This window comes from Gymnodraco acuticeps, unplaced genomic scaffold, assembly GCF_902827175.1.
Source record: "Gymnodraco acuticeps unplaced genomic scaffold, fGymAcu1.1, whole genome shotgun sequence".
Classification (NCBI taxonomy): domain Eukaryota; kingdom Metazoa; phylum Chordata; class Actinopteri; order Perciformes; family Bathydraconidae; genus Gymnodraco; species Gymnodraco acuticeps.
In genome coordinates, this window is record NW_022990622.1 from 120,133 (window position 1) to 142,670 (window position 22,538).

At 42.4% G+C, this 22,538-nt stretch overlaps 1 protein-coding gene across 2 annotated transcripts; it reads left to right on the top strand.

Moving 5' to 3' along the window:
• The first annotated feature begins 5,397 nt into the window (after positions 1-5,397).
• Positions 5,398-21,733, top strand: LOC117554643 (SHC SH2 domain-binding protein 1 homolog B-like). Of its 2 annotated transcripts, none has more exons than XM_034229100.1 (13): positions 5,398-5,586; positions 7,657-7,857; positions 7,953-8,068; positions 8,447-8,655; positions 8,771-8,863; positions 8,944-9,174; positions 13,142-13,319; positions 13,733-13,853; positions 14,082-14,213; positions 14,429-14,547; positions 18,263-18,349; positions 20,262-20,400; positions 20,944-21,733. In XM_034229100.1, exons 1-13 carry the CDS (start codon positions 5,418-5,420, stop codon positions 21,237-21,239), a joined length of 2,091 nt encoding a protein of 696 aa, XP_034084991.1. In that variant the 5' UTR covers positions 5,398-5,417; the 3' UTR covers positions 21,240-21,733. The 2 variants fall into 2 exon arrangements, with proteins under 2 accessions (XP_034084991.1, XP_034084992.1); XM_034229101.1 differs by having other exon boundaries at positions 20,947-21,733.
• The last annotated feature ends 805 nt before the right edge of the window (positions 21,734-22,538 follow it).

A 22,538-nucleotide genomic window follows, 5' to 3' on the forward strand; every position in this document is an offset into this window, starting at 1 on the left:
GAGCAGGTGAAATCAAATGTTACATGTCAGTAAAAACAGAGTAACAGTGTTGTGCTTGTTTGTAGCGTTAGCGTATTTCTTCTTCTACTACTTCTTCTTCTACAGTACCTCTACTTCTTCTACTTCTAATTCAATGTAACTGTAACATTTATGTTCTCAATCGCTAAGTGCGGGATTGAATATTAAATTAGTTTAGATTAGATTGATTGTCCCCAGGGGGAAATTCATGTTCACAGCTCTGTGAAAACAATATGAAATCAACAACAAATAAGACAGACCACTACAGATAGCACCACACATGATGGTTACTTGTTATTATTTAAGGCTGCCTGTATGGATCAGGTTTTTGCCAAGGCGATAATAATATGTTATGTATTATATAAACCATATTGGTACAATGAGTGACATCTAGTGACGGATTCTGGAACATTGATTTGATTTTTCTCATGGCAGTTAGACTCCTATATATATTAGTCACTTTCTTATGAAATGCCAGGTTTCAGGCCTTGGTTTGAACATTCAATCCTGAAAATAAAAAATTAACCAGATTATTTCTTCTTTAAAGGGGACATATCATGCTATATTTGAACAATATATTGTAGGGCCATACCTATATAAAGTATATAAATATAGTTTTTTTTTCAAAATACCAAACAGATCCTGCATTTTAGCCATGCCTCATTTCGCTCTATTTGCTCTTTCCAGCACTGTTTTTGCAGGGGGCTGATTCTGTGAGCTGCAGCTGACCACGCCCCCCTGCAGGAGAGGGGAGTGTACTTTGAGATCAGCTGCTGGGCTGTCAGAAGAGGGGGAGAAAAAGAGATCTCCGTCCTCCGTGTTTTATTCTTATAGAAGTAAGAAGAGAAGTAATGGGGCAGAAATCCTCCTTTTACTCAGCGGTCCAGACATAGACATCAAACGGCGACACATATTCAGTTGCCAGTTACTTTGGCATTAGGGCAGGGATATCTAGATACTTTCCAAGGTTTGACATAATGAATTGTGCTACTTTTAAAGCAAGCAACGATGTTTTCAAATCTGTAATCAAAAAGCTCCTCAAAAACGCTATCGAAGCAGTTCCTGCCGTTGCTACGTTAGTTCAAACAGTAACAACGGACTATTTTTCTTAGCGGATGCATGTCAATTTAAATCAATAAAATCATTTTCTAAATCCATAAAAGCATTTCAATTAATATTGGGAGTCATATTGTTACTTTGTTGAGAATGTGGCCATGTAATAAGCGGGATAATGTGCAGCGACTTGGTCATTATGGGGAAAATAACACCTTCATGCTGATCTAGATCCCTCCGCGTCGGGCTCCTGATCAGCCTGTCGGTGTTCTTTTCCCCATAATGACCGCGTCGCTGCACATTATCCCTTACATATGATTATATAGAGTCATTATTCATTTGTTTTAAAGCAGGAGGCGCAAACGCTTGCCTCGGGGAGGGAGAAAAAAGAGCCACAGCGGAGAATAAACAGAAGGGCAACCATGGCAACCATGCAAGGAAAGTCTTCTTCGCTGCTTTTTGTGGCAGACTACAGCGCCACTTACAGGCCTGGCATACTGTATGTACTACAGGTCTCCAGCGCTTTCGAGCGGCAATGGCCGGCCGTGGCCCAACCTCTCATTCCCCTGATAGGTGGAGAATTGACCACTAAGCGGAGCACCACTTTTGTGACGTAGAAAATAAGAAGACGAGTTAAGGGATAGAGGAGAAAAGGTTATGGTATAATTACAGATCCTGTCAATTTATAAATTGAGGAAATCAATGTTAGTCTGTTAACCAAAGTGCAGGCATCTAATAATGTACTATATATTATTAAAGATCAGAGGAAAAGAACAGAATGAGAGGGGTAAATCCGGAATAAAAATAAAGAAGCAAAGAGATTATAGAGAAGTGATAAGGAAAAAGCTTGGTGTGTCAATTAATAACATTGCCAGTATTTTTCATTGTTGTGAAAAAAAAATCGCCCCCTCGGATTTTTTAACAGCCCCCTCAGTCATTTCATCCTGGAGCCGGGCCTGCCTCTCCGTCTTCTCTCACTGTATCGCAACTCTTTCCTCTCCACTTCTCTCTGCCGCTCTCTCGTCTCTTCTTCTGTGTTTCTCTCCCTGTATCGCTCACTAGTCTCTTTCGCCCCCTGTCGGCAGCGGTTAAAATAGAATCGGCCCGTCAAAATTGAAATCCCTAAAGGTGGGGTAGTTAAAGGTGGGGTGGGTAAGTTTGAGAAACCGGCTCGAGATACACTTTTTGTTATATTCCATGGAATGCTTTTAACATCCCGATAGCAATGAATATATGAAGTGCTTTGACAAAAAATCCATTAAAAAATGTCATCTGTGGAAGCCGTAGTACTATAAAAGCATGACCAATAATTTTAGCCGGCTCGGCTAAAATAACTGGATGGCCTACCTGCCTGTCAGCAGGCCCTGACCAATTTGCCGCCCTAGGCAACATTTTAGCTGGCGACCCCCCCCCCCCACGATACTCACTATGATTCGTGCGTGCACGGTTGTGGCATGACCATCAAAACAGAAAGATATTGACACAAGATGTGTGCAACTGTATTTCGTTTCCTATTCATTTGAACATGATTTAAGTGGGGGGGGACCTCACCACCTCTAGGGGGGTCCGGGGGCATGCACCCCCGGGAAGACTTTTTTTTTTATATTGAAGTTAAAAGCATCAATCTGGTGCACTTTGAGAGCAACATTAGGAGATCTATGGATACATCTCTCAACACCCATATGAAACAGAACTGTAAGCAGATTTTCTTTTTCTTTATGGATATTTTACAAATCACTCCCCCTCACTGTATTCTTGTTTATTAATAACAACTTTTTTGTACTGTCAGTATTTTATACCTGTTTTTCATCTATTCTCTTATTTTTTTATAACTATAATGATCATATAAAGGTGTGCCTTTACCTCACTGAGCTGAGGTTATCAGAGCCTCTCAGTCTTTCAGGAGAGAGCTCTCTAAAGCTCTCCCCCCGCGGCCGCTTACAATGTAAATTCCAATGTTAATCAAAGCACACTGAAGCTGTATACGTTTTTTAGGAGTTTTATTTATTTTAAATGAATACAAATACAAAATTAAACCCTATAATTGCACACTAAAATCATTATTTCAAAAAAAGAACAATTTCACATAAACCTCTGGTTTTTACTGGGACTGGGGCAGTTCAACTTGATTGGGGGGGGGGGGTGCCATAGTTTATGGGCGCTGTACGCAATATATGCGTAGTTCTGTTAGTATAAGATAATAAGATGTACTTTGTTGATCCAAAATCGGGAAATTGTGTTATGAAATTGAAAAAAATATATTTGTTTAATTTCTAACTTTTTTTTCTTTCTTTTTTTTTCGGCGCCCCCTATGGGTTGATGCGCCCTTAGTATTCGCCTATACTGCCTATGCCAAGGGCCGGCCCTGCCTGTCAGCCTTCCATATGTGCACAAACTTATCTCGTGCCCTCATTGGTCATGTGCACGTTCGTGTGTGTTGGAGGAGGGGCTCTGTAAGGAAGTGGCAGATTTTTTCCGGCTGTGTATTTTCAAATTCTAGCGCACTCGGGCTGGTTTCTCCAAAATTACCTACCCCACCTTTAATGTATTGATTATAGGTCCGGGTCCGTATAGGTCGGCGTCTGGGTCCGGATCCGGACCGCAGCCCGCCTGTTCCTGAACTATGGAGGGCGTGGTTTGGGATTGGGCCTTACTCTGCAGAGATGCATGTTGAGATTGTTTTACAATGTGATTCACAGATTGAAAATGTGACTTGCAAACTGTCATTGTTTTACAATATAATGCTGTGGTCAAAATGCAAAGTTCCACAACCCCCGCCAACAGATGTGCTATGTTATTGCAAATCTCACTGCTTTACAGACATACAAATGAATAAAAAAACGTATACTGGCATGCTCATGACTGCATAATAGTTTGCAACTTTGCACACATGCTTAGTTTTTATATAATTTCATCATACAACTACAGTCAGATATTACGGAGAAAAAGCAAGCAAAGTAATTTATCCTACGCCCCAAGAGAAAAAACAATTTCAAAATTCTGAATAATTTTGCACCAAACTGCTGGGACTGAGATGTAATGTTGTTAGCAATAAAGGCAGCATTTGTGAGATGAAAACTTCTGATAACTTTTTTGACAAACTAGCCTACATTATTCTGTGGTGTTCTGGATTGTTTTCCAAGTCTGTCCGTCAACCAAAATTCAAATACCTGGTCCTTTCACAAGAGAACATTTGTGTTTTGGTTTTAAGAAGGACATTAGGATTGACTAAATATTAAAAAATCTGATAAAATTGTTTAATTTTTTACATAAAACCCCCTTTTCTTAATACAGACCATGTGGACAATCATCTCACTGCATGCTTTGACACTAATGAACAGAATAAAACGTCTCTTCTTAGAGCTTGTGAAAGAACCAAGACATTATTATGATTACCCCTACTCTTGAAGAGTGTTCTCAATGTTTATAATATTTTTTTTATTATTATTTATGTAATACTATTTTAATACTATAAAAAATCCTTTTTTTTGGTGTTACTATTTTATAAAACGTGAATTATTTTCCTATGTAATGTGTTTAAAAAGTGTATTGTCGGCAAGGTACTTGCAAAAGAATCATCGGTGTCACTACCCGATCTGCAGCTCTGCAGTGCGCATGTGCGAGATGGTCCGCCATATTGGACAACTCCGGACGGCAACCCAAGATGGACACTTGACACAGTGGCTTTTGGCAAAGCTCAAAAATAAAACGAGAGAGATGAGTTATTGTTATTACGACGTGACTTCACTATTATTTAACAACTCTTTTTATTGGGTTCTTTTATTTGGGGTTAAGTACATTGTCAGAATAAGTGAGAAATGGATTTAACTTCTGTTAGACAGCTATCATACTGAATACATATTTACTGTGAATGTGTGCAAAAATGTATGGCATATGGCTGTCTAACAGAAGTTACATTCATTCCTCACTTATTCTGACAATGACAGTGACAGTGACAGTGACAATCTCCAAGGAAAACAAACAAATATATAAAATGGCCAAGGCATGATGACCCGCCTCACTCTGATGACCCGCCTCACTCTCACTCTCATTGGCCAGTAGTCGTTGCCTTGGTTTATTGGATTGGTTAGGCGGGTCCAGCGTCTATATGGCGCTGGGCGGGTCATACCAAATACGCCCCTGTCAGGCCTTTGTCGTCAAATTCTCTTAGGGGTGGGACATCCTGCAGTTGTACGATTCTGGATTGGCTGATGCTCTTCAGACCGGGAACATTTTAAAAGTAACTGGGTGTGTGCAGTTTATGGATGTGTTAATAGAACAGTGCGGTAACGTTTGTGCTAACGTTTGTCAAACTTCGAAGCCTCAGTAGTTCATTGTAATTCTTAATGGAGCAAGAAGCACTGGCAACTCACTCAGCTGGAACAAGCAACACTGGAAGCGACATGACGGACATCATGGTGGTGGATTTGGAGTCATTTGTTCACGTTGAACTCGACATGGAAAACAACAACGGGATTTCTGAAGTGGGAAATAATTTGTCTGGTTTGAATGAAGGTCAGTCAGTGTCATGGTGTGTTCCAATCATCGTTTAAAACACCAACGGTGGCTAATGTCCGTGTTTTAGCTAACTCTGTTGGCCTGGCTAGTTCTCCTGGTTGTTCTGAAACCTCCAGGTGGACGGTGGCTGCACTTCAGATGGGATGTCCTGATGTTACACTAACATCTACTATGACGGTTACTTTACTGGTCAATGTGCAATACAACCAGCCGCTGATCAGTCTGGTGTTTTTGTTAACCTTTGGCATAATGTAGTTAACATTCCATGAGACACTGCGTATGGTAACCAATTATCCATCCCACAACATCAAAACACCAACGTGAAAACAGCTGGTGCATCTTGGGAAAGTGAGGCTGATGAAACGAACATTGTCCGCCCCTATTTTAGGAGGTTTCGGTGAGGGCTAAAACTAATCATTTCATTATAGTAATCTACCAACTGTCGATTGACTAGTCGGTGGTTTTGGTTTATATCATGTACAGTAATAGCTCAGAGTCTCTGGTATTGTTCTCAATGGGTTTTGTATGATTGATATTTATTATTATTATTATATTATAAGTTATTCCTTGGAAAATGATATCAAACAGAAAACACAAACTCATCATGTGTATTGTGATTCTGATATATAATGGGGAAGCAATAACAAGCACATGTTTGCACTTTGTGCTGGAAAAACGACCTTAATAATAATAGATTTAATTTGTTAGCGCTTTTACAGGTGCTCAAAGACGCTTAATGAAAATAATAATAATAATAATATATAGGCTAATATAATAATAAATGATTGATATATCATCATATATACACACACACATGTACTCGAACCAATTATTCAATTCTGATTATATATCTATGGCTGAGGCCTCCGGTATTTAAGGCTGTAGTAATGTATATCATCTGGGATAAGGCAAGCTACTACAGCTGGAACTGGTTGCCCCTGTTAGCAGAACAACATTCTAATGCTGCTCGTGCATTTGAACTATGCAACTTCTGTTCCAAGTGCTCCTTTATAATAAGCTCCTAAAGGCCACACACACACACACACACACACACACACACACACACACACACACACACACACACACACATGGGACGTGTTGGTCGTGCAGAACTGATTCACTGAAAGCAATGCCGACTGGGTCGACCCAGTTCTGACCAAAACATCAGACACATGAATCTGGATAGTTGCTATGATTTAGCAACTGATTTGATTTGCTCTTACAAGAAACGCCTCTCCTGCCCCAGGAGGTGAGCGAACAAATAGAACGCGCATTTCCCTTTCAGAGGCACAAACCACACACTTTGATACTGTAAACAGGGGAGATGTTAGCATCGGGGCCACAGGATCTTTAATGTCTCACATATCTTATCTTTAGTACTCTCTACAGTGCACGGTTATGTTTGTTATATTTTAGACTGGTCTACTTCAAAAGGGCTTTTCTATTCTTCCCTGAGAAGGCAGTTCATCCAACAAGCGGAATTCAGCTTTCACATTAGCTTATGTTGGCTAGTGTGCAATTCATATTTTATTTATTTGAATAATGATTAATACTGTTGTGTAGTTGTGTCGATTTCCTTTTGTCACAGTAAGGGTATTATTTTTGCCTTTTTTTTTTTCTTAAAATGAATTAAAGGTGGGGTCGGTCATTTTGGAGAAAGCAGCTCGAGATCGCTAGAATTAGAAAATACACCACCGGAACAAATCTGCCACTTCCTTACAGAGCCCCTCCTCCAACACACACTAACGTGCACATGACCAATGAGGGCACGAGATAAGTGTGTGCCCAGATGGAAGGCTGACAGGCAGGTAGGCCATCCAGTTACTTTAGCCGGCTCAGATGATTGGTCGTGCTTTCTACAGTACTACGGCTTCCTTCATTGCTATCGGGATGTTAAGAGCATTCCATGGAATATAACAAGTGTATCTCGAGCCGGTTTCTCAAACATACCTACCCCACCTTTAAGTGTTACCTTAAAGAATTAGTAAATGACTTGACTAGCATGCATAGCTGGTTTATTCAGGGGATGTAAATATTACAAAATTGAACTAAGATATCGCCCCACAGCTCTGTTTTTGAATGAAGAGGAGGATGAAGATGAGAGTGGCGATGACAGCGGCACTGACCATTTTAACTCTGAGAAGTCGGGCACTCGGCTGCAGAGGAGTGAGCGTCCTGCAGGAGAGAACTCTAATGTGCCCGACACCTTCCAGACCAGCCACCTGCTGTTCTACGAGAGGTTCAGGGCCTACCAGGACTACATGCTGGGTAACCACACCCTCTGACACATCCCACTCAAACACAATACAAGAGTAGCTGTTCCTGATCTCAGTGCTCATTGATTTATACCTGTCTGTGTGTAGGAGACTGTAAGCCATCGGAGGTGAAGGCGTTCACAGCAGACTATCTGGAGAAGGTAGTGGAGCCGTGTGATTGGTTGGCTCTGTGGTCTACTGATGTCTTTGACGTCCTGGTGGAGGTGAGTCCCTCTTTCAGAAATGTATCTGTTAATATCATGAAATAATTGACCTATTTTTCACCCCATGTGACCTTAATGTCCCTTTTTGAGTGAGAGCAGAGATTTGGATGAGCTTGTGTAAGTTATATATAAGGCTGTTCCTAATGACTCGTTTCCTTTTAGTTTAAACTTAGTTTAGTTTTTCTAAATGTAAGAAAACCATTAGGACCGTAATGTGAAACTGCACCACTTAAACCTGTGAAGGCAGAGAGTATCATGAGGTGGTTCTAAATCGTTTCCAACATCTCATTGATTTGACACACAGTTGAGCAGCTGCCTGTACCCACAGAGAAAGTGGATCCAAACATGTTTACAGAGAACGGCTGGTCGTGGTTTCAGGTGTGTGACGTGGACTTCAAGGATCTGAAGGCCTGTGTGCGGCTGGTGCTGCCTCTGCAGTGCGACACCCGGGGCTGTGACCTCACTGAGGAGGCCATGAAGGTCCTGCTGGGTGCCTCCGGAGACAAAGTCCCCCTGCAGCAGCTGCAGGTGGTCTACGTGCTCTCTGGGGACTTTGATCAGACCGCCCTCGCTGTGGAGCACCTCAGGTGGGACTTCTGACTTCATCCTCGGTCCCAGTTCACATGTTATTCTTTGTCCAGTTCTAAATGGTTTGACACTTTACTGAGTAGTTGTGCAATCCTCTTCCTCTTCTTCCTGCAGGTTTTTCTACGACCACATCTGGAGGCAGTGGGATGAGGAAGACGAAGATGACTTTGACTACTTTGTTCGTTGTGTGGAGCCTCGTCTCAGGCTGTGAGTAAACTTTGTGTCTAGGTGATGATGTCCTATTTTATTCCCACAAATTGTTCTTTTGAAAATGTGTATACTTTCAGATATTACGACATCTTGGAGGACAGAGTGCCAGCCGGCCTGGTGGCAGAGTACCAGTCCTTACTGCAGAGCTGCTCCCAGTGCTTCCAGCAGTTCACCGTGCTGCGCAGCGGCCTCAGCACCGACTCGGACTCAGAGCTGGACAACGTGTCCATGGTGGAGGGCCTGCAGCTCTACGACCAGCTCGAGACGCTCAGGCGCAAGCTGCACATCTTCGAGAACCCCCTGCTGAGGTGAGACGTGGCGTCTCCAACTGTGTAAAAATCACACACAGTTTTTGTAACTCAACCAAAACATAATTGTTTTTATTGTACCAGGCTGTACACATGTTTATTTATGTAGTACAGTTGGGCGTGTTAACATGGGGGTCTTTTAAAGCGGTGCAGTGATGGAGTTCCGGCTGACCCAGAAGTTGGCTTTGCTCAGGCTCCCTCATAAAAAGTGTTGACGTATTGTTGTGGCCATTTAGCACTCACAACAGGAAAGAATGACACGGAGAGCAATCAATAAAGCACAGATATAGTTTATCAATTATTATTTCGTTGTACAACAATCAATAATAACCAGGAAACATTACCTTTGCTCTCAAGCAGTCCTACAGTAATGCTCCAACCCAGTAGAATTGTACAGAGACATTTCCTTTACATCAGGGGTTCTCAAAGTTTTGATGAGTGAGGGCCAATTTAGGTAAAATAATTCCAAAACAAATCCTTTCTTTATTGTACTAACCAATTACCGCAACTCGCGAGATGCCTAGTTGCCATGCAACCAGTAGTCTAGCAAACTTTCCACAAGCTGTCATTCATAATTTAGGAATGACAACCCAGGGGGCGCAGTTTTACCATTCTTAACCCTCTGGAGTCTAAGGGTATTTTCTCGATTTTTAAATGTTTTCTTAAATCACCTTTTAAATGTATTTCTTCTAACATGGCACCCCATGTGTTACATATCAAAATGTTCAGGACAATCTCTGGTCTTGCTATATATGCATATTGCTCACCTTAGAGCACTGTTTGATGAGATAAGTAGCTCAAAAGCTTAAAATGTGAAATCCGATTTTTGGAAAATCTTCAAAACTCTTGTGAAAACACAAATTTACTCATGTGATCGAATTGTTTTGGTGTTTTAGATTTGGTTACCAAAGTCCTAGGATCACAAAAGCAGTGAAATATTTGAATTACACTGTATATAAATGTGTTATTCATGTCTAAAATGAAAAACATTAAATTCGAATTTTGAGTAAAATAGGTGTTTATCACTCTACTTTCACCACAGCAGGGACTGAGATACATCAGGACTGAATAATGACTTCATATTACATACCAAGGTTCATGTGATGTGTACAAATACAAATTGAGCATTCAACCTTTTTTTTTCAACCAACAATTTATTATAAATGTTTTTTTCAACCAACTATTTATATAAATATAAGAAACTGGAAAATCTAACTATTTACAATATTGAACATCAGAACTTTCAACCAACTATTCATTATAAATGTCAAGACAGTGTCAAGGTCTTTGTCTGTCTTCCAAGACAGTGGGTCTGGCTGCTGTGTAGGTGGGGGTGATGGTGCATGGGCTGCTGTGTAGGTGGGGTGTCCAAGTGCTATACGAGACCTCCTTTCTGGCTGAGTTGAAGGTGATGGCTGTGGTGGAGCCTTTGTGCTGAGGTGTATCTTGACCTGGTGGCAGATGGAGGTGGAGGCAGCTGTAGTGATACACACACACACACACACACACACACATACACACACACAGGTATTTCCAGTTACTTTACATTCAGTATAAAATCACAGACACACATATACATAGGCTACATCTGATTACAAAGTCTCATCTGTACAGGACGGTAAAATAATAACAGGCACACATATAAATAAATCTATGACAAAGTCTCATCTGTACAGAACAGTATGATAAAATAATCGATGGCAAAAACATGTCACTGTAAATGTCTCCGTTGTGGGACGAATAAATGATTAATTTAATCATCTACACATGTAATCTCACTTTTACACACCAAAATAACATTAACACAGAGTAAACATTTGCTAATGGAGAGTCTATTTTGTTCCAATAAAAAGTTCATGACTATCGATAACAAATATATCAATAAACCTATTGTTCATTTTCGTGGTATTCCCCACACATTGCCAGTACACTATTACTGTAATATTTACACTTACCCAAGTCCAAATGGATCCTTGTTGTTGTCTTTGTATTCTTCTTCTTCAGAAGAGTCGAAGACTTCACGTTCTGAGGCTCTATCTTCACTGCTGCTAGCGAAAAAAATCTCTAGCGAAGTCGGCAACTGTAAAGTTTTTTTTAGCCATTTTCTCTGTCTCTCTCTCTCTCCTCACAGACGTAAACTGATGGGAGACACGTGGTTTATGTTATTTTTACTTGGTGGGTAGGTCCTTAGTGATTTCTCGATGTCCATTGGTCATTTCAGACCATGATGGCTGCCGGCCGAGATTTCCTTGACGGACACACAAATCCACCAATCCACAGTGTAAAGTCAAGCTGCTTTGAGCGGCCATATTGGCTGCTGTGCCCTGGTTACAGTCTCACAGGAGATACCGCTGGAAAGCTACTCATTCTAATTCTTACTAGATACAACCATGGAGGATTCAAATTAGGGCCGGGACCCGATTAAAAAAATTAATCTAATTAATTAGAGGCTTTGTAATTAATTAATCGAAATTAATCACATTTTTAATCACATATAAATATTTGACCTAAGAACAGTGAGAAGCAATTTTTTTCACATGGATTTTAGTATACCATTAGGCGCATTCACACCGCAGTACTTTTCCCACAAAGGTTCATGAGAACTTAGTTCATGAGAACTCTTTGAACCTGGGGGTGGATTAGGCAAATGAAGCCGCTGACGTCACTTCTTCTTCTTCTGCTTTGGGTTTACTGGCAGGCCGCAAACCACTTCACGGCGTATACTGCCGCGCAAAGTCCCCGGAGTTGGGGAAGGCTTCAGTAGAAGCTGCTGGGACTCCCAGCAGCTTCTACTGAAGCCTTCCGAGTAAATCGCCAGAACGCCGACACCTCCTCATCTCCACCGCTCCCATGTTTTATTTTGTGTTGCCATAAGTTAGTCTCTCTGCGTTTCTGCGCTGGGCTAATGCTAATAATGCTAATGCGAGGATAATAAAATGGCGGCTTCACAAAACTTTTTGGGAGTTTTACGGGGCGTGGTTTGCAATCCGCCCAGCCAATCAGAAATATAGCTCTTTTCTCACAAGAGAGCCGTACGAAAGTCCCTGCTCTCTAGCAGCTCTCTGCTCTCTAGCAGGGACTTTCGTGGGGGTAAAAAGGTTCTCATTAACTAATTTTAGTACCGGCTCTTGTTCGTGTGAACGCGATAAAAGAGGCTAACGTCCACGCTAGCTTCCACGCTAGCTGCTATATGTGTTGCATTGAGGTGATACTTGAGGCTTGATGTGCTGCGGTGATATGCGAATTCCTTTTTGCATAATTTGCACACAACCGTGCTCTTATCAACGCTTCCATCCGTCCGTTTTTTAAAACAACATTTCCCACTGTTGTTCACTGTGGTTTGTTGTTGTCTGAAGTCATGAACGTTAGTTGGTGCTCCAGTATAATCGGTACGCCTGAAACTCATCCAGTGAGAAACGTTCCGCGGTGCAAAAATAAGTGCGATTAAAATGCGTTAATTTTTTTAACGCGTTAATTTTTGTGTAATTAATTAATCTTAATTAACGCGTTAAAGTCCCGGCCCTAATTCAAATATAACACATGCATTTCAGCGTGTCACATTAACTATCGCGGGCCGCCAGAAACATTTCCGAGGGCCGCCATTGGCCCGCGGGCCGCACTTTGAGAACCCCTGCTTTACATGAACTAACACACGACATGGCATGTGTTTCCCTCTGAATGCCACACTAGTGTATCAGAAGGTCATCATCTCATGGCGTCTTTAGGAGTGATTCATTAACAAAGACTTAACTATATTATCATCTTTAGAGCCTCTTCGCACTTCCTCCAACCTCGGCATCAGCTCACTTGAATTGATATACATGTACTGATAATTAGTAAACTAATTGTGGAAACTTAACTCAATAACACATTTGTATAGCTTATCATGTGACCAGGCATAAGACTGATATAACAGTATTCACCTTTTGATCTAGCCTTCAACTAAAGCTCCACCCCTCCTCTCCAGGTACGTGCTGGGCTACAAAGGGAACGTCCCCCAGCAGTGTGTGCAAAGCCGGGGGCCGCGGGCCTCAGGAGTGAAGGGAGTGCATGTGGTCACAGCCTCCTGCAGCAGCATGCAGCTGCAGAGCCTCCTCTCTGACAGACTGCTGCCTCTGTGCTGCTCTGAGGACACAGAGATCCAGGTCAGTACACACACACACACACACACACACACACACACACACACACACACACTCTCATCAGTCTTTGTACTGGCACAGATTCACAATGCATTTAGATGACTGCTCTTAACTCTAAACCTAACCCGATCTTACCCAACTTTAAAAGACTTGTTAACTATATAATAAAAGTGAGCGCTGAAGAACCAGCTCAGTCTTTGGAACGGTTTTCAGATGCACTTGCAGTGTCCTTTTCTTATTCTTAACCAAAAGGGACGGCATTACACAGGGTTAGAACTTCACTTGGGTCAAATCTAGAGGTAGTCCTGGGTCTGATGCCACAGTCAGTGTGTACATTGACTCAGCTCTATCTGTGCTGTACCTATAAACACAGTGTGTGTGTTCAAGTGACTCTACTAAGCTGTCTGTGTGTTTAGTTCCATAGAGACCCCCTGTCAGCGGTGGAGGTGTGCCATGAGGGGGACGTGGTCATTGTTCTGCCAGGGGTGTACACTGTCAGCCGCTCCATCTTCCTGCCAGACTCCATCACTATAGAAGGTAAAAGTGAGCACCTCATCTTACACTAAAGAAATGATCATCTAAAAGACACAGATTGTCTTCATTAACATGTGCAGACTCATACACAGCCCCTTTATACATGGATGCATTTCATATTTAAGCTCATTATTCCATTCAGAGATTCCTCTGAATCTAACAACAACACAAACCCCCCCCCCCCCCCCCCCCCTCTTTGTGCTGACTGCCGGTTGTTGTGTGGTGTGCCAGGCTTCGGGCTCCCTGATGAGGTGGTGATTGAGAAGAAAAACAAGGGCGACTCCTTTGTGGAGTCCACAGGCGCTAACGTGAGCCTGTCCAACATCAAGTTCATCCAACACGACGCCATTGAGGGAATTCTGTGTGAGTACATGACAGGCCTCCCTGTAAATCTCTGTATCCCCTCCCCCCTCTAATTTGGCTACAGTCAGCAACAAGGTTTTTCAGATTAGAGCTGTCTGTCCCTTCTGAGTCACCCCACAATAACTATTCTCATCATAACCATCATTATTCCCATGTCTCCTTGCACTCATGTTGCTGTGAGGCTGCCTGCTGCTGACTCTCCTATTGTGTGTCAGGTGTGCGTCAGGGCACAGTTCACATGGAGAACTGTGTGCTGCAGTGTGAGACCACCGGAGTGATCGTGCGGAACTCTGCCCGCCTCACCATGAACATGTGTGACCTCTACGGCTCCAAGGTCAGTACCACGAATGCAATAAATGCACACATTGTTTGTTTATGAATCCTCCTAAAATATTCCATGCTTGCAAGAATGGCGTCCTCCTAGTGAGTGAGCATGTGACTAACATACCACTTTTTAAAGCACTACAAAAAAGAACTATAAGACATGTTGTCTGATGTAACATAGAATAACTTGGTCTCCAAATAAATCATATGTAAGGGATAATGTGCAGTTCAAGATCCCTCCGCTTCGCGTCGGGCTCCGCTTCGCGTCGGGCTCCGCTTCGCGTCGGGCTCCTAAACGGCCTGTCGGGTGTTCTTTTCCCCATAATGACCAAGTCGCTGCACATTATCCCGCTTATTACATGGCCACATTCTCAACAAAGTAACATGACTCCCAATATTAACTGAAATGCTTTTATAGATTTAGAATTTTTTTCTATATATAGTAGACTATTATTGATTAAAATTGACATGCATCCGCTAAGAAAAATAGTCCGTTGTTACCGTTTGAACTAACGTAGCAACAGCAGGAACTGCTTCCATAGCGTTTTTGAGGAGCTTTTTGATTACAGATTTGAAAACATCGTTGCTTGCTTTAAAAGTAGCACACTTCATGATGTCAAACCTTGGAAAGTATCTAGATATCCCTGCCCTAATTTCAAAGTAACTGCACACTGAATATGTGTCGCCGTCTGATGTCTATGTCTGGACCGCTGCGTAAAAAGGAGGGTTTCTGCCCCGTTACTTCTCCGCTGTTTTCTTGTCGCTCTTGTCTTGTCAGTTTCAGCCAAACTGTATACAGTTCAATCGAACGGACTTGTTAGTGCAGATGTGAGCGTCCTTAACAACGGTCAATAAGTCCTTGACAGCGGTCTGTCTGTTCTGGATTAACAACGTGTCACATGTTCTGAATTGACCAATCAGAATCGACTATTCAACTAAGCCATGTAATAAATTACTATTAATTATAACGTCTCCATGCTTGAACAATGAGGTGTGGGCTCATCAGAGGTTAAGTTGGTATATCAGTTTATCAAAGGATAACGCTGATCACCTCATTTTACAGTATAACAAAATACATGATGTATAAATATAAATGTGCTTGTAACACACACTTTCAAACGCACCAATGGTCTTTCTCTACTAGGGGTGCAACAACTAATCGACTTAATCGATTAAAATCGATGACCAAATTAGTTGCCAACTAATTCAGTCGTCGATTCGTTGGTGACGTCATCACGTGTGTTTTATGCGCCGTTAAGCTCCAACGTTATCAGTCTTTTTATCGGTACTGGAGACATTTAAAAAATATGTCATATGTATTATTGCTACATAAGCATTATATCGCAGTCTTAGTGTCGCCAACTCGTTTCTAATATGCAAAAAGACAAAGATATGCGTCTATGATCTATTTTCGGTCTTTCCAATCCAGACGAGATCTCTCTCTCCCCCGTCTGTGTGCGAGGGGGCGGGGCAGTTTACACACACGCAGCTGCTACATGCATCAACACACGGCGGGGATGGCGGAGAGAAGCGCTCCAAGGTGTGGTTAAATGTTACCCGTCTCGATGTGGACAATGTTCGTTACCAAAAGAGTTCAGCATGTGAGGGCGGTAACACGAGCAATGTGTCTAAACATTTATCAAAAGTGCTCCACATTCAGACGGAGGAATGCACCGGGTTCGACTGTCTTTCTAGCAGCTCTGTAGCCCCATCCACGAGTAACGTTTCCACGTCAGCAACACACGGAGCAGGGACGGGCACAGACATTTGGAGGGGCTATTGCTCTAAACTGAAAAAGGGCCTCCCCTCCCGAAAAAAAACAAGACCTTTTGAAAATTCTGACTTGTTTTTAATGGAAAAGGTTAATGAAATAAAAACACAACACTCATTGCAAGTGACACTCAGTTGCCTTTTATGTCCAACTGCTAAATTCGTTATTCAGCCTGTGTTCAGTTCAGCCTCTCAAATGTGCTCTGAACTGGAGGCTTGGGGTTAGCCCCCCAACAAAACATGAACTTCACTCAGCACAGATACAGGCTCTGCATTTATCACTGATTTGTTTTATTAGTGTACTCCAATGTATGTAGTTGCTTGACATAATCACAGGGCTTCACCTGCAGCTGCCATGCTGGCACCTTTTATCCAGCTCTGCAAAGTTGCAGTCCTTTTGCCTCCTTCAGATCTCTCTCTCTGCTTCAGTCTCCTCTTGAAGGCATTCTTAAGCACAGAAATCTAACATTAGGATATGCATAAAATAACCAAACGATTATTACATTAACTAATTTGAACAGCAATTCACATAATCATCTCACAACAAAATAAGCTAAGGCAACGACTTGCATTCAGTGACTTGATTTTTAAAATGAAAACCAGGGATATCTTTTGTTTTGCGGTCCATATCTCATTAAAAATATCTAATGTTAGTAACTATTAAAGAAAGAATGGGGACAGTTCTGTTTTAATGTAGTTTGACCATTGAAACTGCTGTGCAGACATACTGATAAAATAGGGCTTCTAACTAATTACCTTAAATAAACTCACTTAATTCTCACTTAATTGTATTTGTTGAAACCAGTTCAATACGCATTATTCTTATTCTTATCATTCTTTATGAGCGCAGTAACGGTAAGTGAACTGTTCACCTGTATGTGAGAGAGGGCGATCAAGAAAAGAGAGCGAGCGGTGAGGGAGTTTACAGATGAAAAGACACAGAAAGACAGAAGCACAATAACAAGTATATTTAGGTGTTTTTTTTGTACATAACCGACTGTGTCAAGAGGAAGTAAAGTCCCCTGGTCTAACTGCCGTGAGAAAACTCAAAATCAATTTTCCAAAATCCGACACTAGAGGTGGTCTTAAAAGCATATTTTAAAAACGGGGACAGATTGACCCGGGGATTAGCCACCAAAGCCAGGCGGACATTTGGTATGATCACCATAGCCATATGAGGCCGGACTCGGAGGGCTTTCCTTTGCTTCCAGCCGTCAGATTGTAAACAATATGTCACGTGACTGGGGCAGATGACAGCGCTGTTTCCCGCAGCGAGACGCTACAATACTAATTGTGGGCTTATCATGTTTATTAGGCCACAACAGAAAAGAAAAAAAACCTCTCACTCTCTCCAGAGGGGCAGGTCAGACAAAAATGGCAAACGGGCCGTTGCCCGGGCAACATTAGCCCGTACCTGTGCACGTCCCTGACACGGAGTTAACAAAATGATACAAACATGGGTTAATGATGAGAGGTAACGGAGTTATTTATTTTGTTAAAGTTTCAGCTATTCTGTTTACAGTTCTGTCATCACATTATTTAATACGATTTGTTAAAACATTGTTGTTTCTTTTGATGTGAAATATTATGTATTTAAATAAAAAGCAACGTTAATTCTGTTCACAATTTGTTTCGTTAATTTAATAATATATGTATTTTTGAATCAAGTATTCATCTTTATTGTCTTCATTGTTAGTTTCCACATGCCTAAAGCAACCTCAAGCTAAATCTAAAAGTTGATGGCTAAATAAGAGGCTTGAGAAATTGTGCAAGGCATAATAGTCGATTGATCGTTTCATTAATCGATTATCAAATGAGTCGTTTGTTGCAGCTCTATTCTCTACTAGGAATGATTGATTAGTACTTGAAGTGATCATGTACAGATCAGCAGATACTGTGTTGTCAGTTTACAGGAAGTGTTTATGTTAATATGACTTCCTGTGTGTTCTCTGCAGGGGGCTGGTGTGGAGATTTACCCCGGCAGTGTGTGCAGTCTGGTGGGTAACGGCATCCATCACTGTAAAGACGGGATCCTCATCAAGGTGACCAGCACTGTCCTGACATCCCCTCTTTAAGAGCCTTTATCCTCCTGATCAGTGTTTCTGCCAGACCAGGGCTGAGAGGGCGTCCACCCGAGAGCGACGTCACGTGACTTGAATTTTGAATTGAGTCGTCCCTTATAGATACTAAATCTTTTACGTATTACGGCCCGTCCACACAGCAGCTTTTGGCGATTTGTCCACCGCTTCCAGCGCGTCTCCGCCCATTGACTTTGAATGGGGATGACGTCACTTTCCCTCGCTTGTCGCCGAATTGCATTGTGGGGGGGCGAGGCGAAGATTTCCAGGATTCCAAAGTTGAACAATGTTCAACTTTTGAGGCTGAGCTGGAAGCGACAGCCAATCAGATCCGTTTATGCAAATCTGACAGTTCAAGCTCTAGCCAATCAAACCGCGTGTAAGCAGGGAGAACCAGACCGCAGTTCATTTCCTCATATTCCAAACGAGAAATTACGGTAGCAAATCACCCGGTTCTTTACGACCAGACTATTTACCGGGATACAAACCGGAGGAACCAGGCATGGAGGGAGGTGGCAGAGACAGTGGGTGAAACTGGTAGGTTTTCGCTTGTTTGGGGATTTTATATCCAGTTTACTTCGTTGCTAGTTTACTTCGTTGCTAGCAAGCATAGACAGTATCATTAGCCCGCATGGAATGTAGCATAAAATAGCACCATAAACATTAATCTCATAAATGTTCAAAATGTTAAAAAAAAAAAATGTTCATCATAGCCCTTCCTATTTGACAATAGTGTAGAAGAACCGGGTTGTTTTGCTTTGTATCTCGGGGGCGGGATATTTATGTGATATTCATGTGATTGGTTGTTGGTCGCGAAATCCTCAAGCTGTCAGACACGCCCAGCTCCAGGATTTTCAAGATTTGGTCAAAGCTGCTGTGTGGACGGGCCGTTAGTGATGGGAATTCCGGCTCTTTTTAGTGAGCCGGATCATTTGGCTCGGCTCACTAATGCCCCTTTCACACCAACGCGTTTTCAGCTCCGGCTCGGAGCCTCTTAGCTCCGGAATCCGGTTCACTTCCAGCTCCAAAAAAATGTCGGTCTAGAGGCAAGAGCTTCGGAGCTAAGAGGCGGCGTAGCTTACGTCTCTCTTACGTCGAGGCGGGGGCAGGGGGCTACGGATTCGTCGTTGAAGTAGATGCTGAAGACCACAAAGAAGTCTTGCATTTCGCATGTGATGTTTGTAAAGTTCCAAGTAAAGGCGTCCCTTGTAAAGTCGTCTGATGCCTTCCATATAGTTTCGTAAGAGGATAACCAAAGCGAACAGCGCTTCAAAACAATCGGCCATTGTTGTTGTTGTCGATGTGAAGGATTTCCGCGCGGTTTGGATTTTATGAAGCAGGCACGTAAACGGTGACGTCATGACGCAGCAGCGGCAGCTCTGGGCGGTGTGAACAGAGCGGGAGCAGAAAAGGGAAACCGGAGCTGAACCAGAAAAGCTCCCGCTCGGAGCTAGAAAGGGAAAAGCGCTGGTGTGAAAGCCGCATAAGAAGCGCCGGCTCTTTCGGCTCCCAAGCGGCTCTTCATGTTGCCACAGTTACCACGGAGCCTCAGTTTCGCCGCTGCGATGCTCCGGCGCTCGCACTCCACTAGCACCCCCGGTCAAGGCTCGCCGGCAGTACACTTTCCGTCACAGGAACACGCTTTGCTGGCGGCGAAAAGAATCCCACCACTCCTTTGCCCCTCCAACAGAGGGATGTCCTTGTCCTTTTTCCTTTTCCTCATTTCAAGCGATAAAAACTCTCGATCTTCTCTCAAATTATTTATTTTTTTGGACGTCCTCGGCTCGAGTTCAAAATGACGGCAAGACGCCCCCCTGGCGGAAACGCTGTTCCTGATTTTTGAACACATGTGACAATGTGTGTTTGGTGTGTGCAGGACTTTGCTGATGAGCTCGATGTGATGCCGTCCATCACCATGGAAAACAATGTGATCCACAACAACGAGGGCTACGGGGTGATTCTAGTGAAGGCCAACAGCGGAGAACAGCAGGGAGTCCCTGCGGACCGAAGTGAAGGTCTGTGGAGCTCTCACATGTTCCATGTTTTCCAAGACGGGAATAACAACACAAATGGCAACACGATAATTGTTTTCCTTGTACTGAGGGTGGCGGAGGGATTGCAGTGTCTATATATTTAATGCACTTGTTTCTATTTAACCCATATTGTAACATGCATGCAGTATGGCAACAGTACAGGGTTTATTTCAACATATAGAGATACTTTTGGAACATGGACGTAGCTGCCTCCACCCTGTCCTATCCAGAGAGGGGGGGTAAACAGGTTGCGGGTTACAGTAGGATCATCACCTAATTAAAGACATTATTGGACTCAGAATATTCTCTCTGGGCATCAATACCAACTCCTGGGGTGAGTTTTGTGAATCTAATATGGAGAATCCTACAGGAGTCGGAACAAATGAAGTGAAATCAATGATAATGAAAGTGTATACACTATATGTTTTGGGGTCAGTAGAACTTTAACAGACGAACATGTGAAGGCAGGTTGTTTGTAAGAAGCTCTCCGCAGCGCAGCTTCAATATCGACCATTTCTTCCCCAGAAGAACCCACTGGCCCTGCAGACTCTCAGCCGGGGGGGTCTGCTGCTCTCCTCTCCTCCAGCTCTTCAGCACAGAGCGAGTCCACTGAGGCTCGGCCCGACTCGGAGAGCAGCAGCACCGACGCAGCCTCCAGCTCCGGCAGGAAGTGGCACTTCAGCCGGCAGCTGAGCAGGAGCAAAGAGCCGTCGTGCAGCCGGGCCGTGCAGGACCTGATGCAGCACCAGATCTTCGTCTCCATCCAGGGGAACCAGTTCCGGCGCAACGGCATGGGCGACTTCGGAACTTTCTTCTACTGACGGACAGCTTTGTTTTTAAGATGATTTTTATTTTTTATTTTGTCATGAATGAAATACTGCTGACTCACTCTGCCCACGGAGGTGTTCTGCAGAGATGGAGATCATGCTCCTGTGATCCTTCGGAGTTTTTAAAAGCTCTCTGACTTCGGCCTGTTTGTAAATTGATCCCCATGTTTGCACAAATGCTTTTATCTTATTTATTCCTCGGACTAATGACGCCTAATATTTTTTACATTTTTAATGGAAGTTCACTTGTCACTTTGAATGCAGTTGTGTTGGTTTCACTTCAGATCTGATACATGTTGTTACCTTGAGGTGGTGGCTTGGTGAAGGGAGTGCACAGTTTGAGTTCACACAGGTTCCTTGTTTTCTTTTGTGCACATATGAGATTTCCACACAGTGCCTCAGTCTTTTTTTTAAACTTTGATGTATTTTATGGTTGTGTGAAGTCCAAAGGATTACAAGCTGTGGTATTAAAAAATCAAGTTTTAAAAGAGGCTCTTTATTTGTCTTGTTTTGCCATATTGAGCTTTTTTTTAAACGGGATGGACAAGTTTAATGACCATGACGGGTTCTCTGGGAGAACTTAAAACAATTCACTCACTGCATCTCAGCTCTGTTGAAGTAGACTCCTGTCTTTCTTTTTAAGTCCACATCTGAGTTTCAAGTGGTGGAAACATATGTGTGTGTGTATATGTGTATATATGTATATATATATATATCACCTCCTCTAGGGGGGTCCGGGAGCATGCTCCCCTGGGAAGATTTTGTTTTAAATATTGAAGTTAAATGCATCAACCTGGTGCATTTTGAGAGCAAAATGAATTTATGGATACATCTCTCAATACCCATATGAAACAGATTTTCTTTTTCTTTATGGATATTTTACAAATCACTCACCTTTTAAACTTTATCCTTGTTTTACTGTCATATAGTATTTCATCACTGTTTTTCATTTATTCTAATAAATGGTGACCAACACGTTTGAGACCCACTGAGATAACTAGACTAAAGTTAACTATCTAAACACTCAGAGTCCCTTACCTCACTGAGCTGTAGTTATCTCTCAGTCTGACAGGACACAGCTCTCCCTCTCCTTGTTTTAGAAACAGCTTCTAATATCCGTTAGCGCAGCTAGCTAACCAGATGCTAACAACAACAACAATGCAAATAGTGAGTTTGGTAGAAATATACTGTATAAAGTTATTTAAGACGATGCCATATTTATTGAAGATTTACATTATAAATATTCCCCAAAATTATTCAAAAGCATATTCTTCCAAACTCTCTGCTGTAGTA

Excerpts from the sequence above, each read along its gene's own strand:
- LOC117554643 (XM_034229100.1), top strand. The coding sequence starts at position 5,418 with ATGGAGCAAGAAGCACTGGCAACTCACTCAGCTGGAACAAGCAACACT. Across the intron at positions 9,175-13,141 it reads TTCGAGAACCCCCTGCTGAG|GTACGTGCTGGGCTACAAAG; the intron begins GTGAGACGTGGC and ends CCTCCTCTCCAG. Across the intron at positions 13,854-14,081 it reads AGACTCCATCACTATAGAAG|GCTTCGGGCTCCCTGATGAG; the intron begins GTAAAAGTGAGC and ends GTGGTGTGCCAG.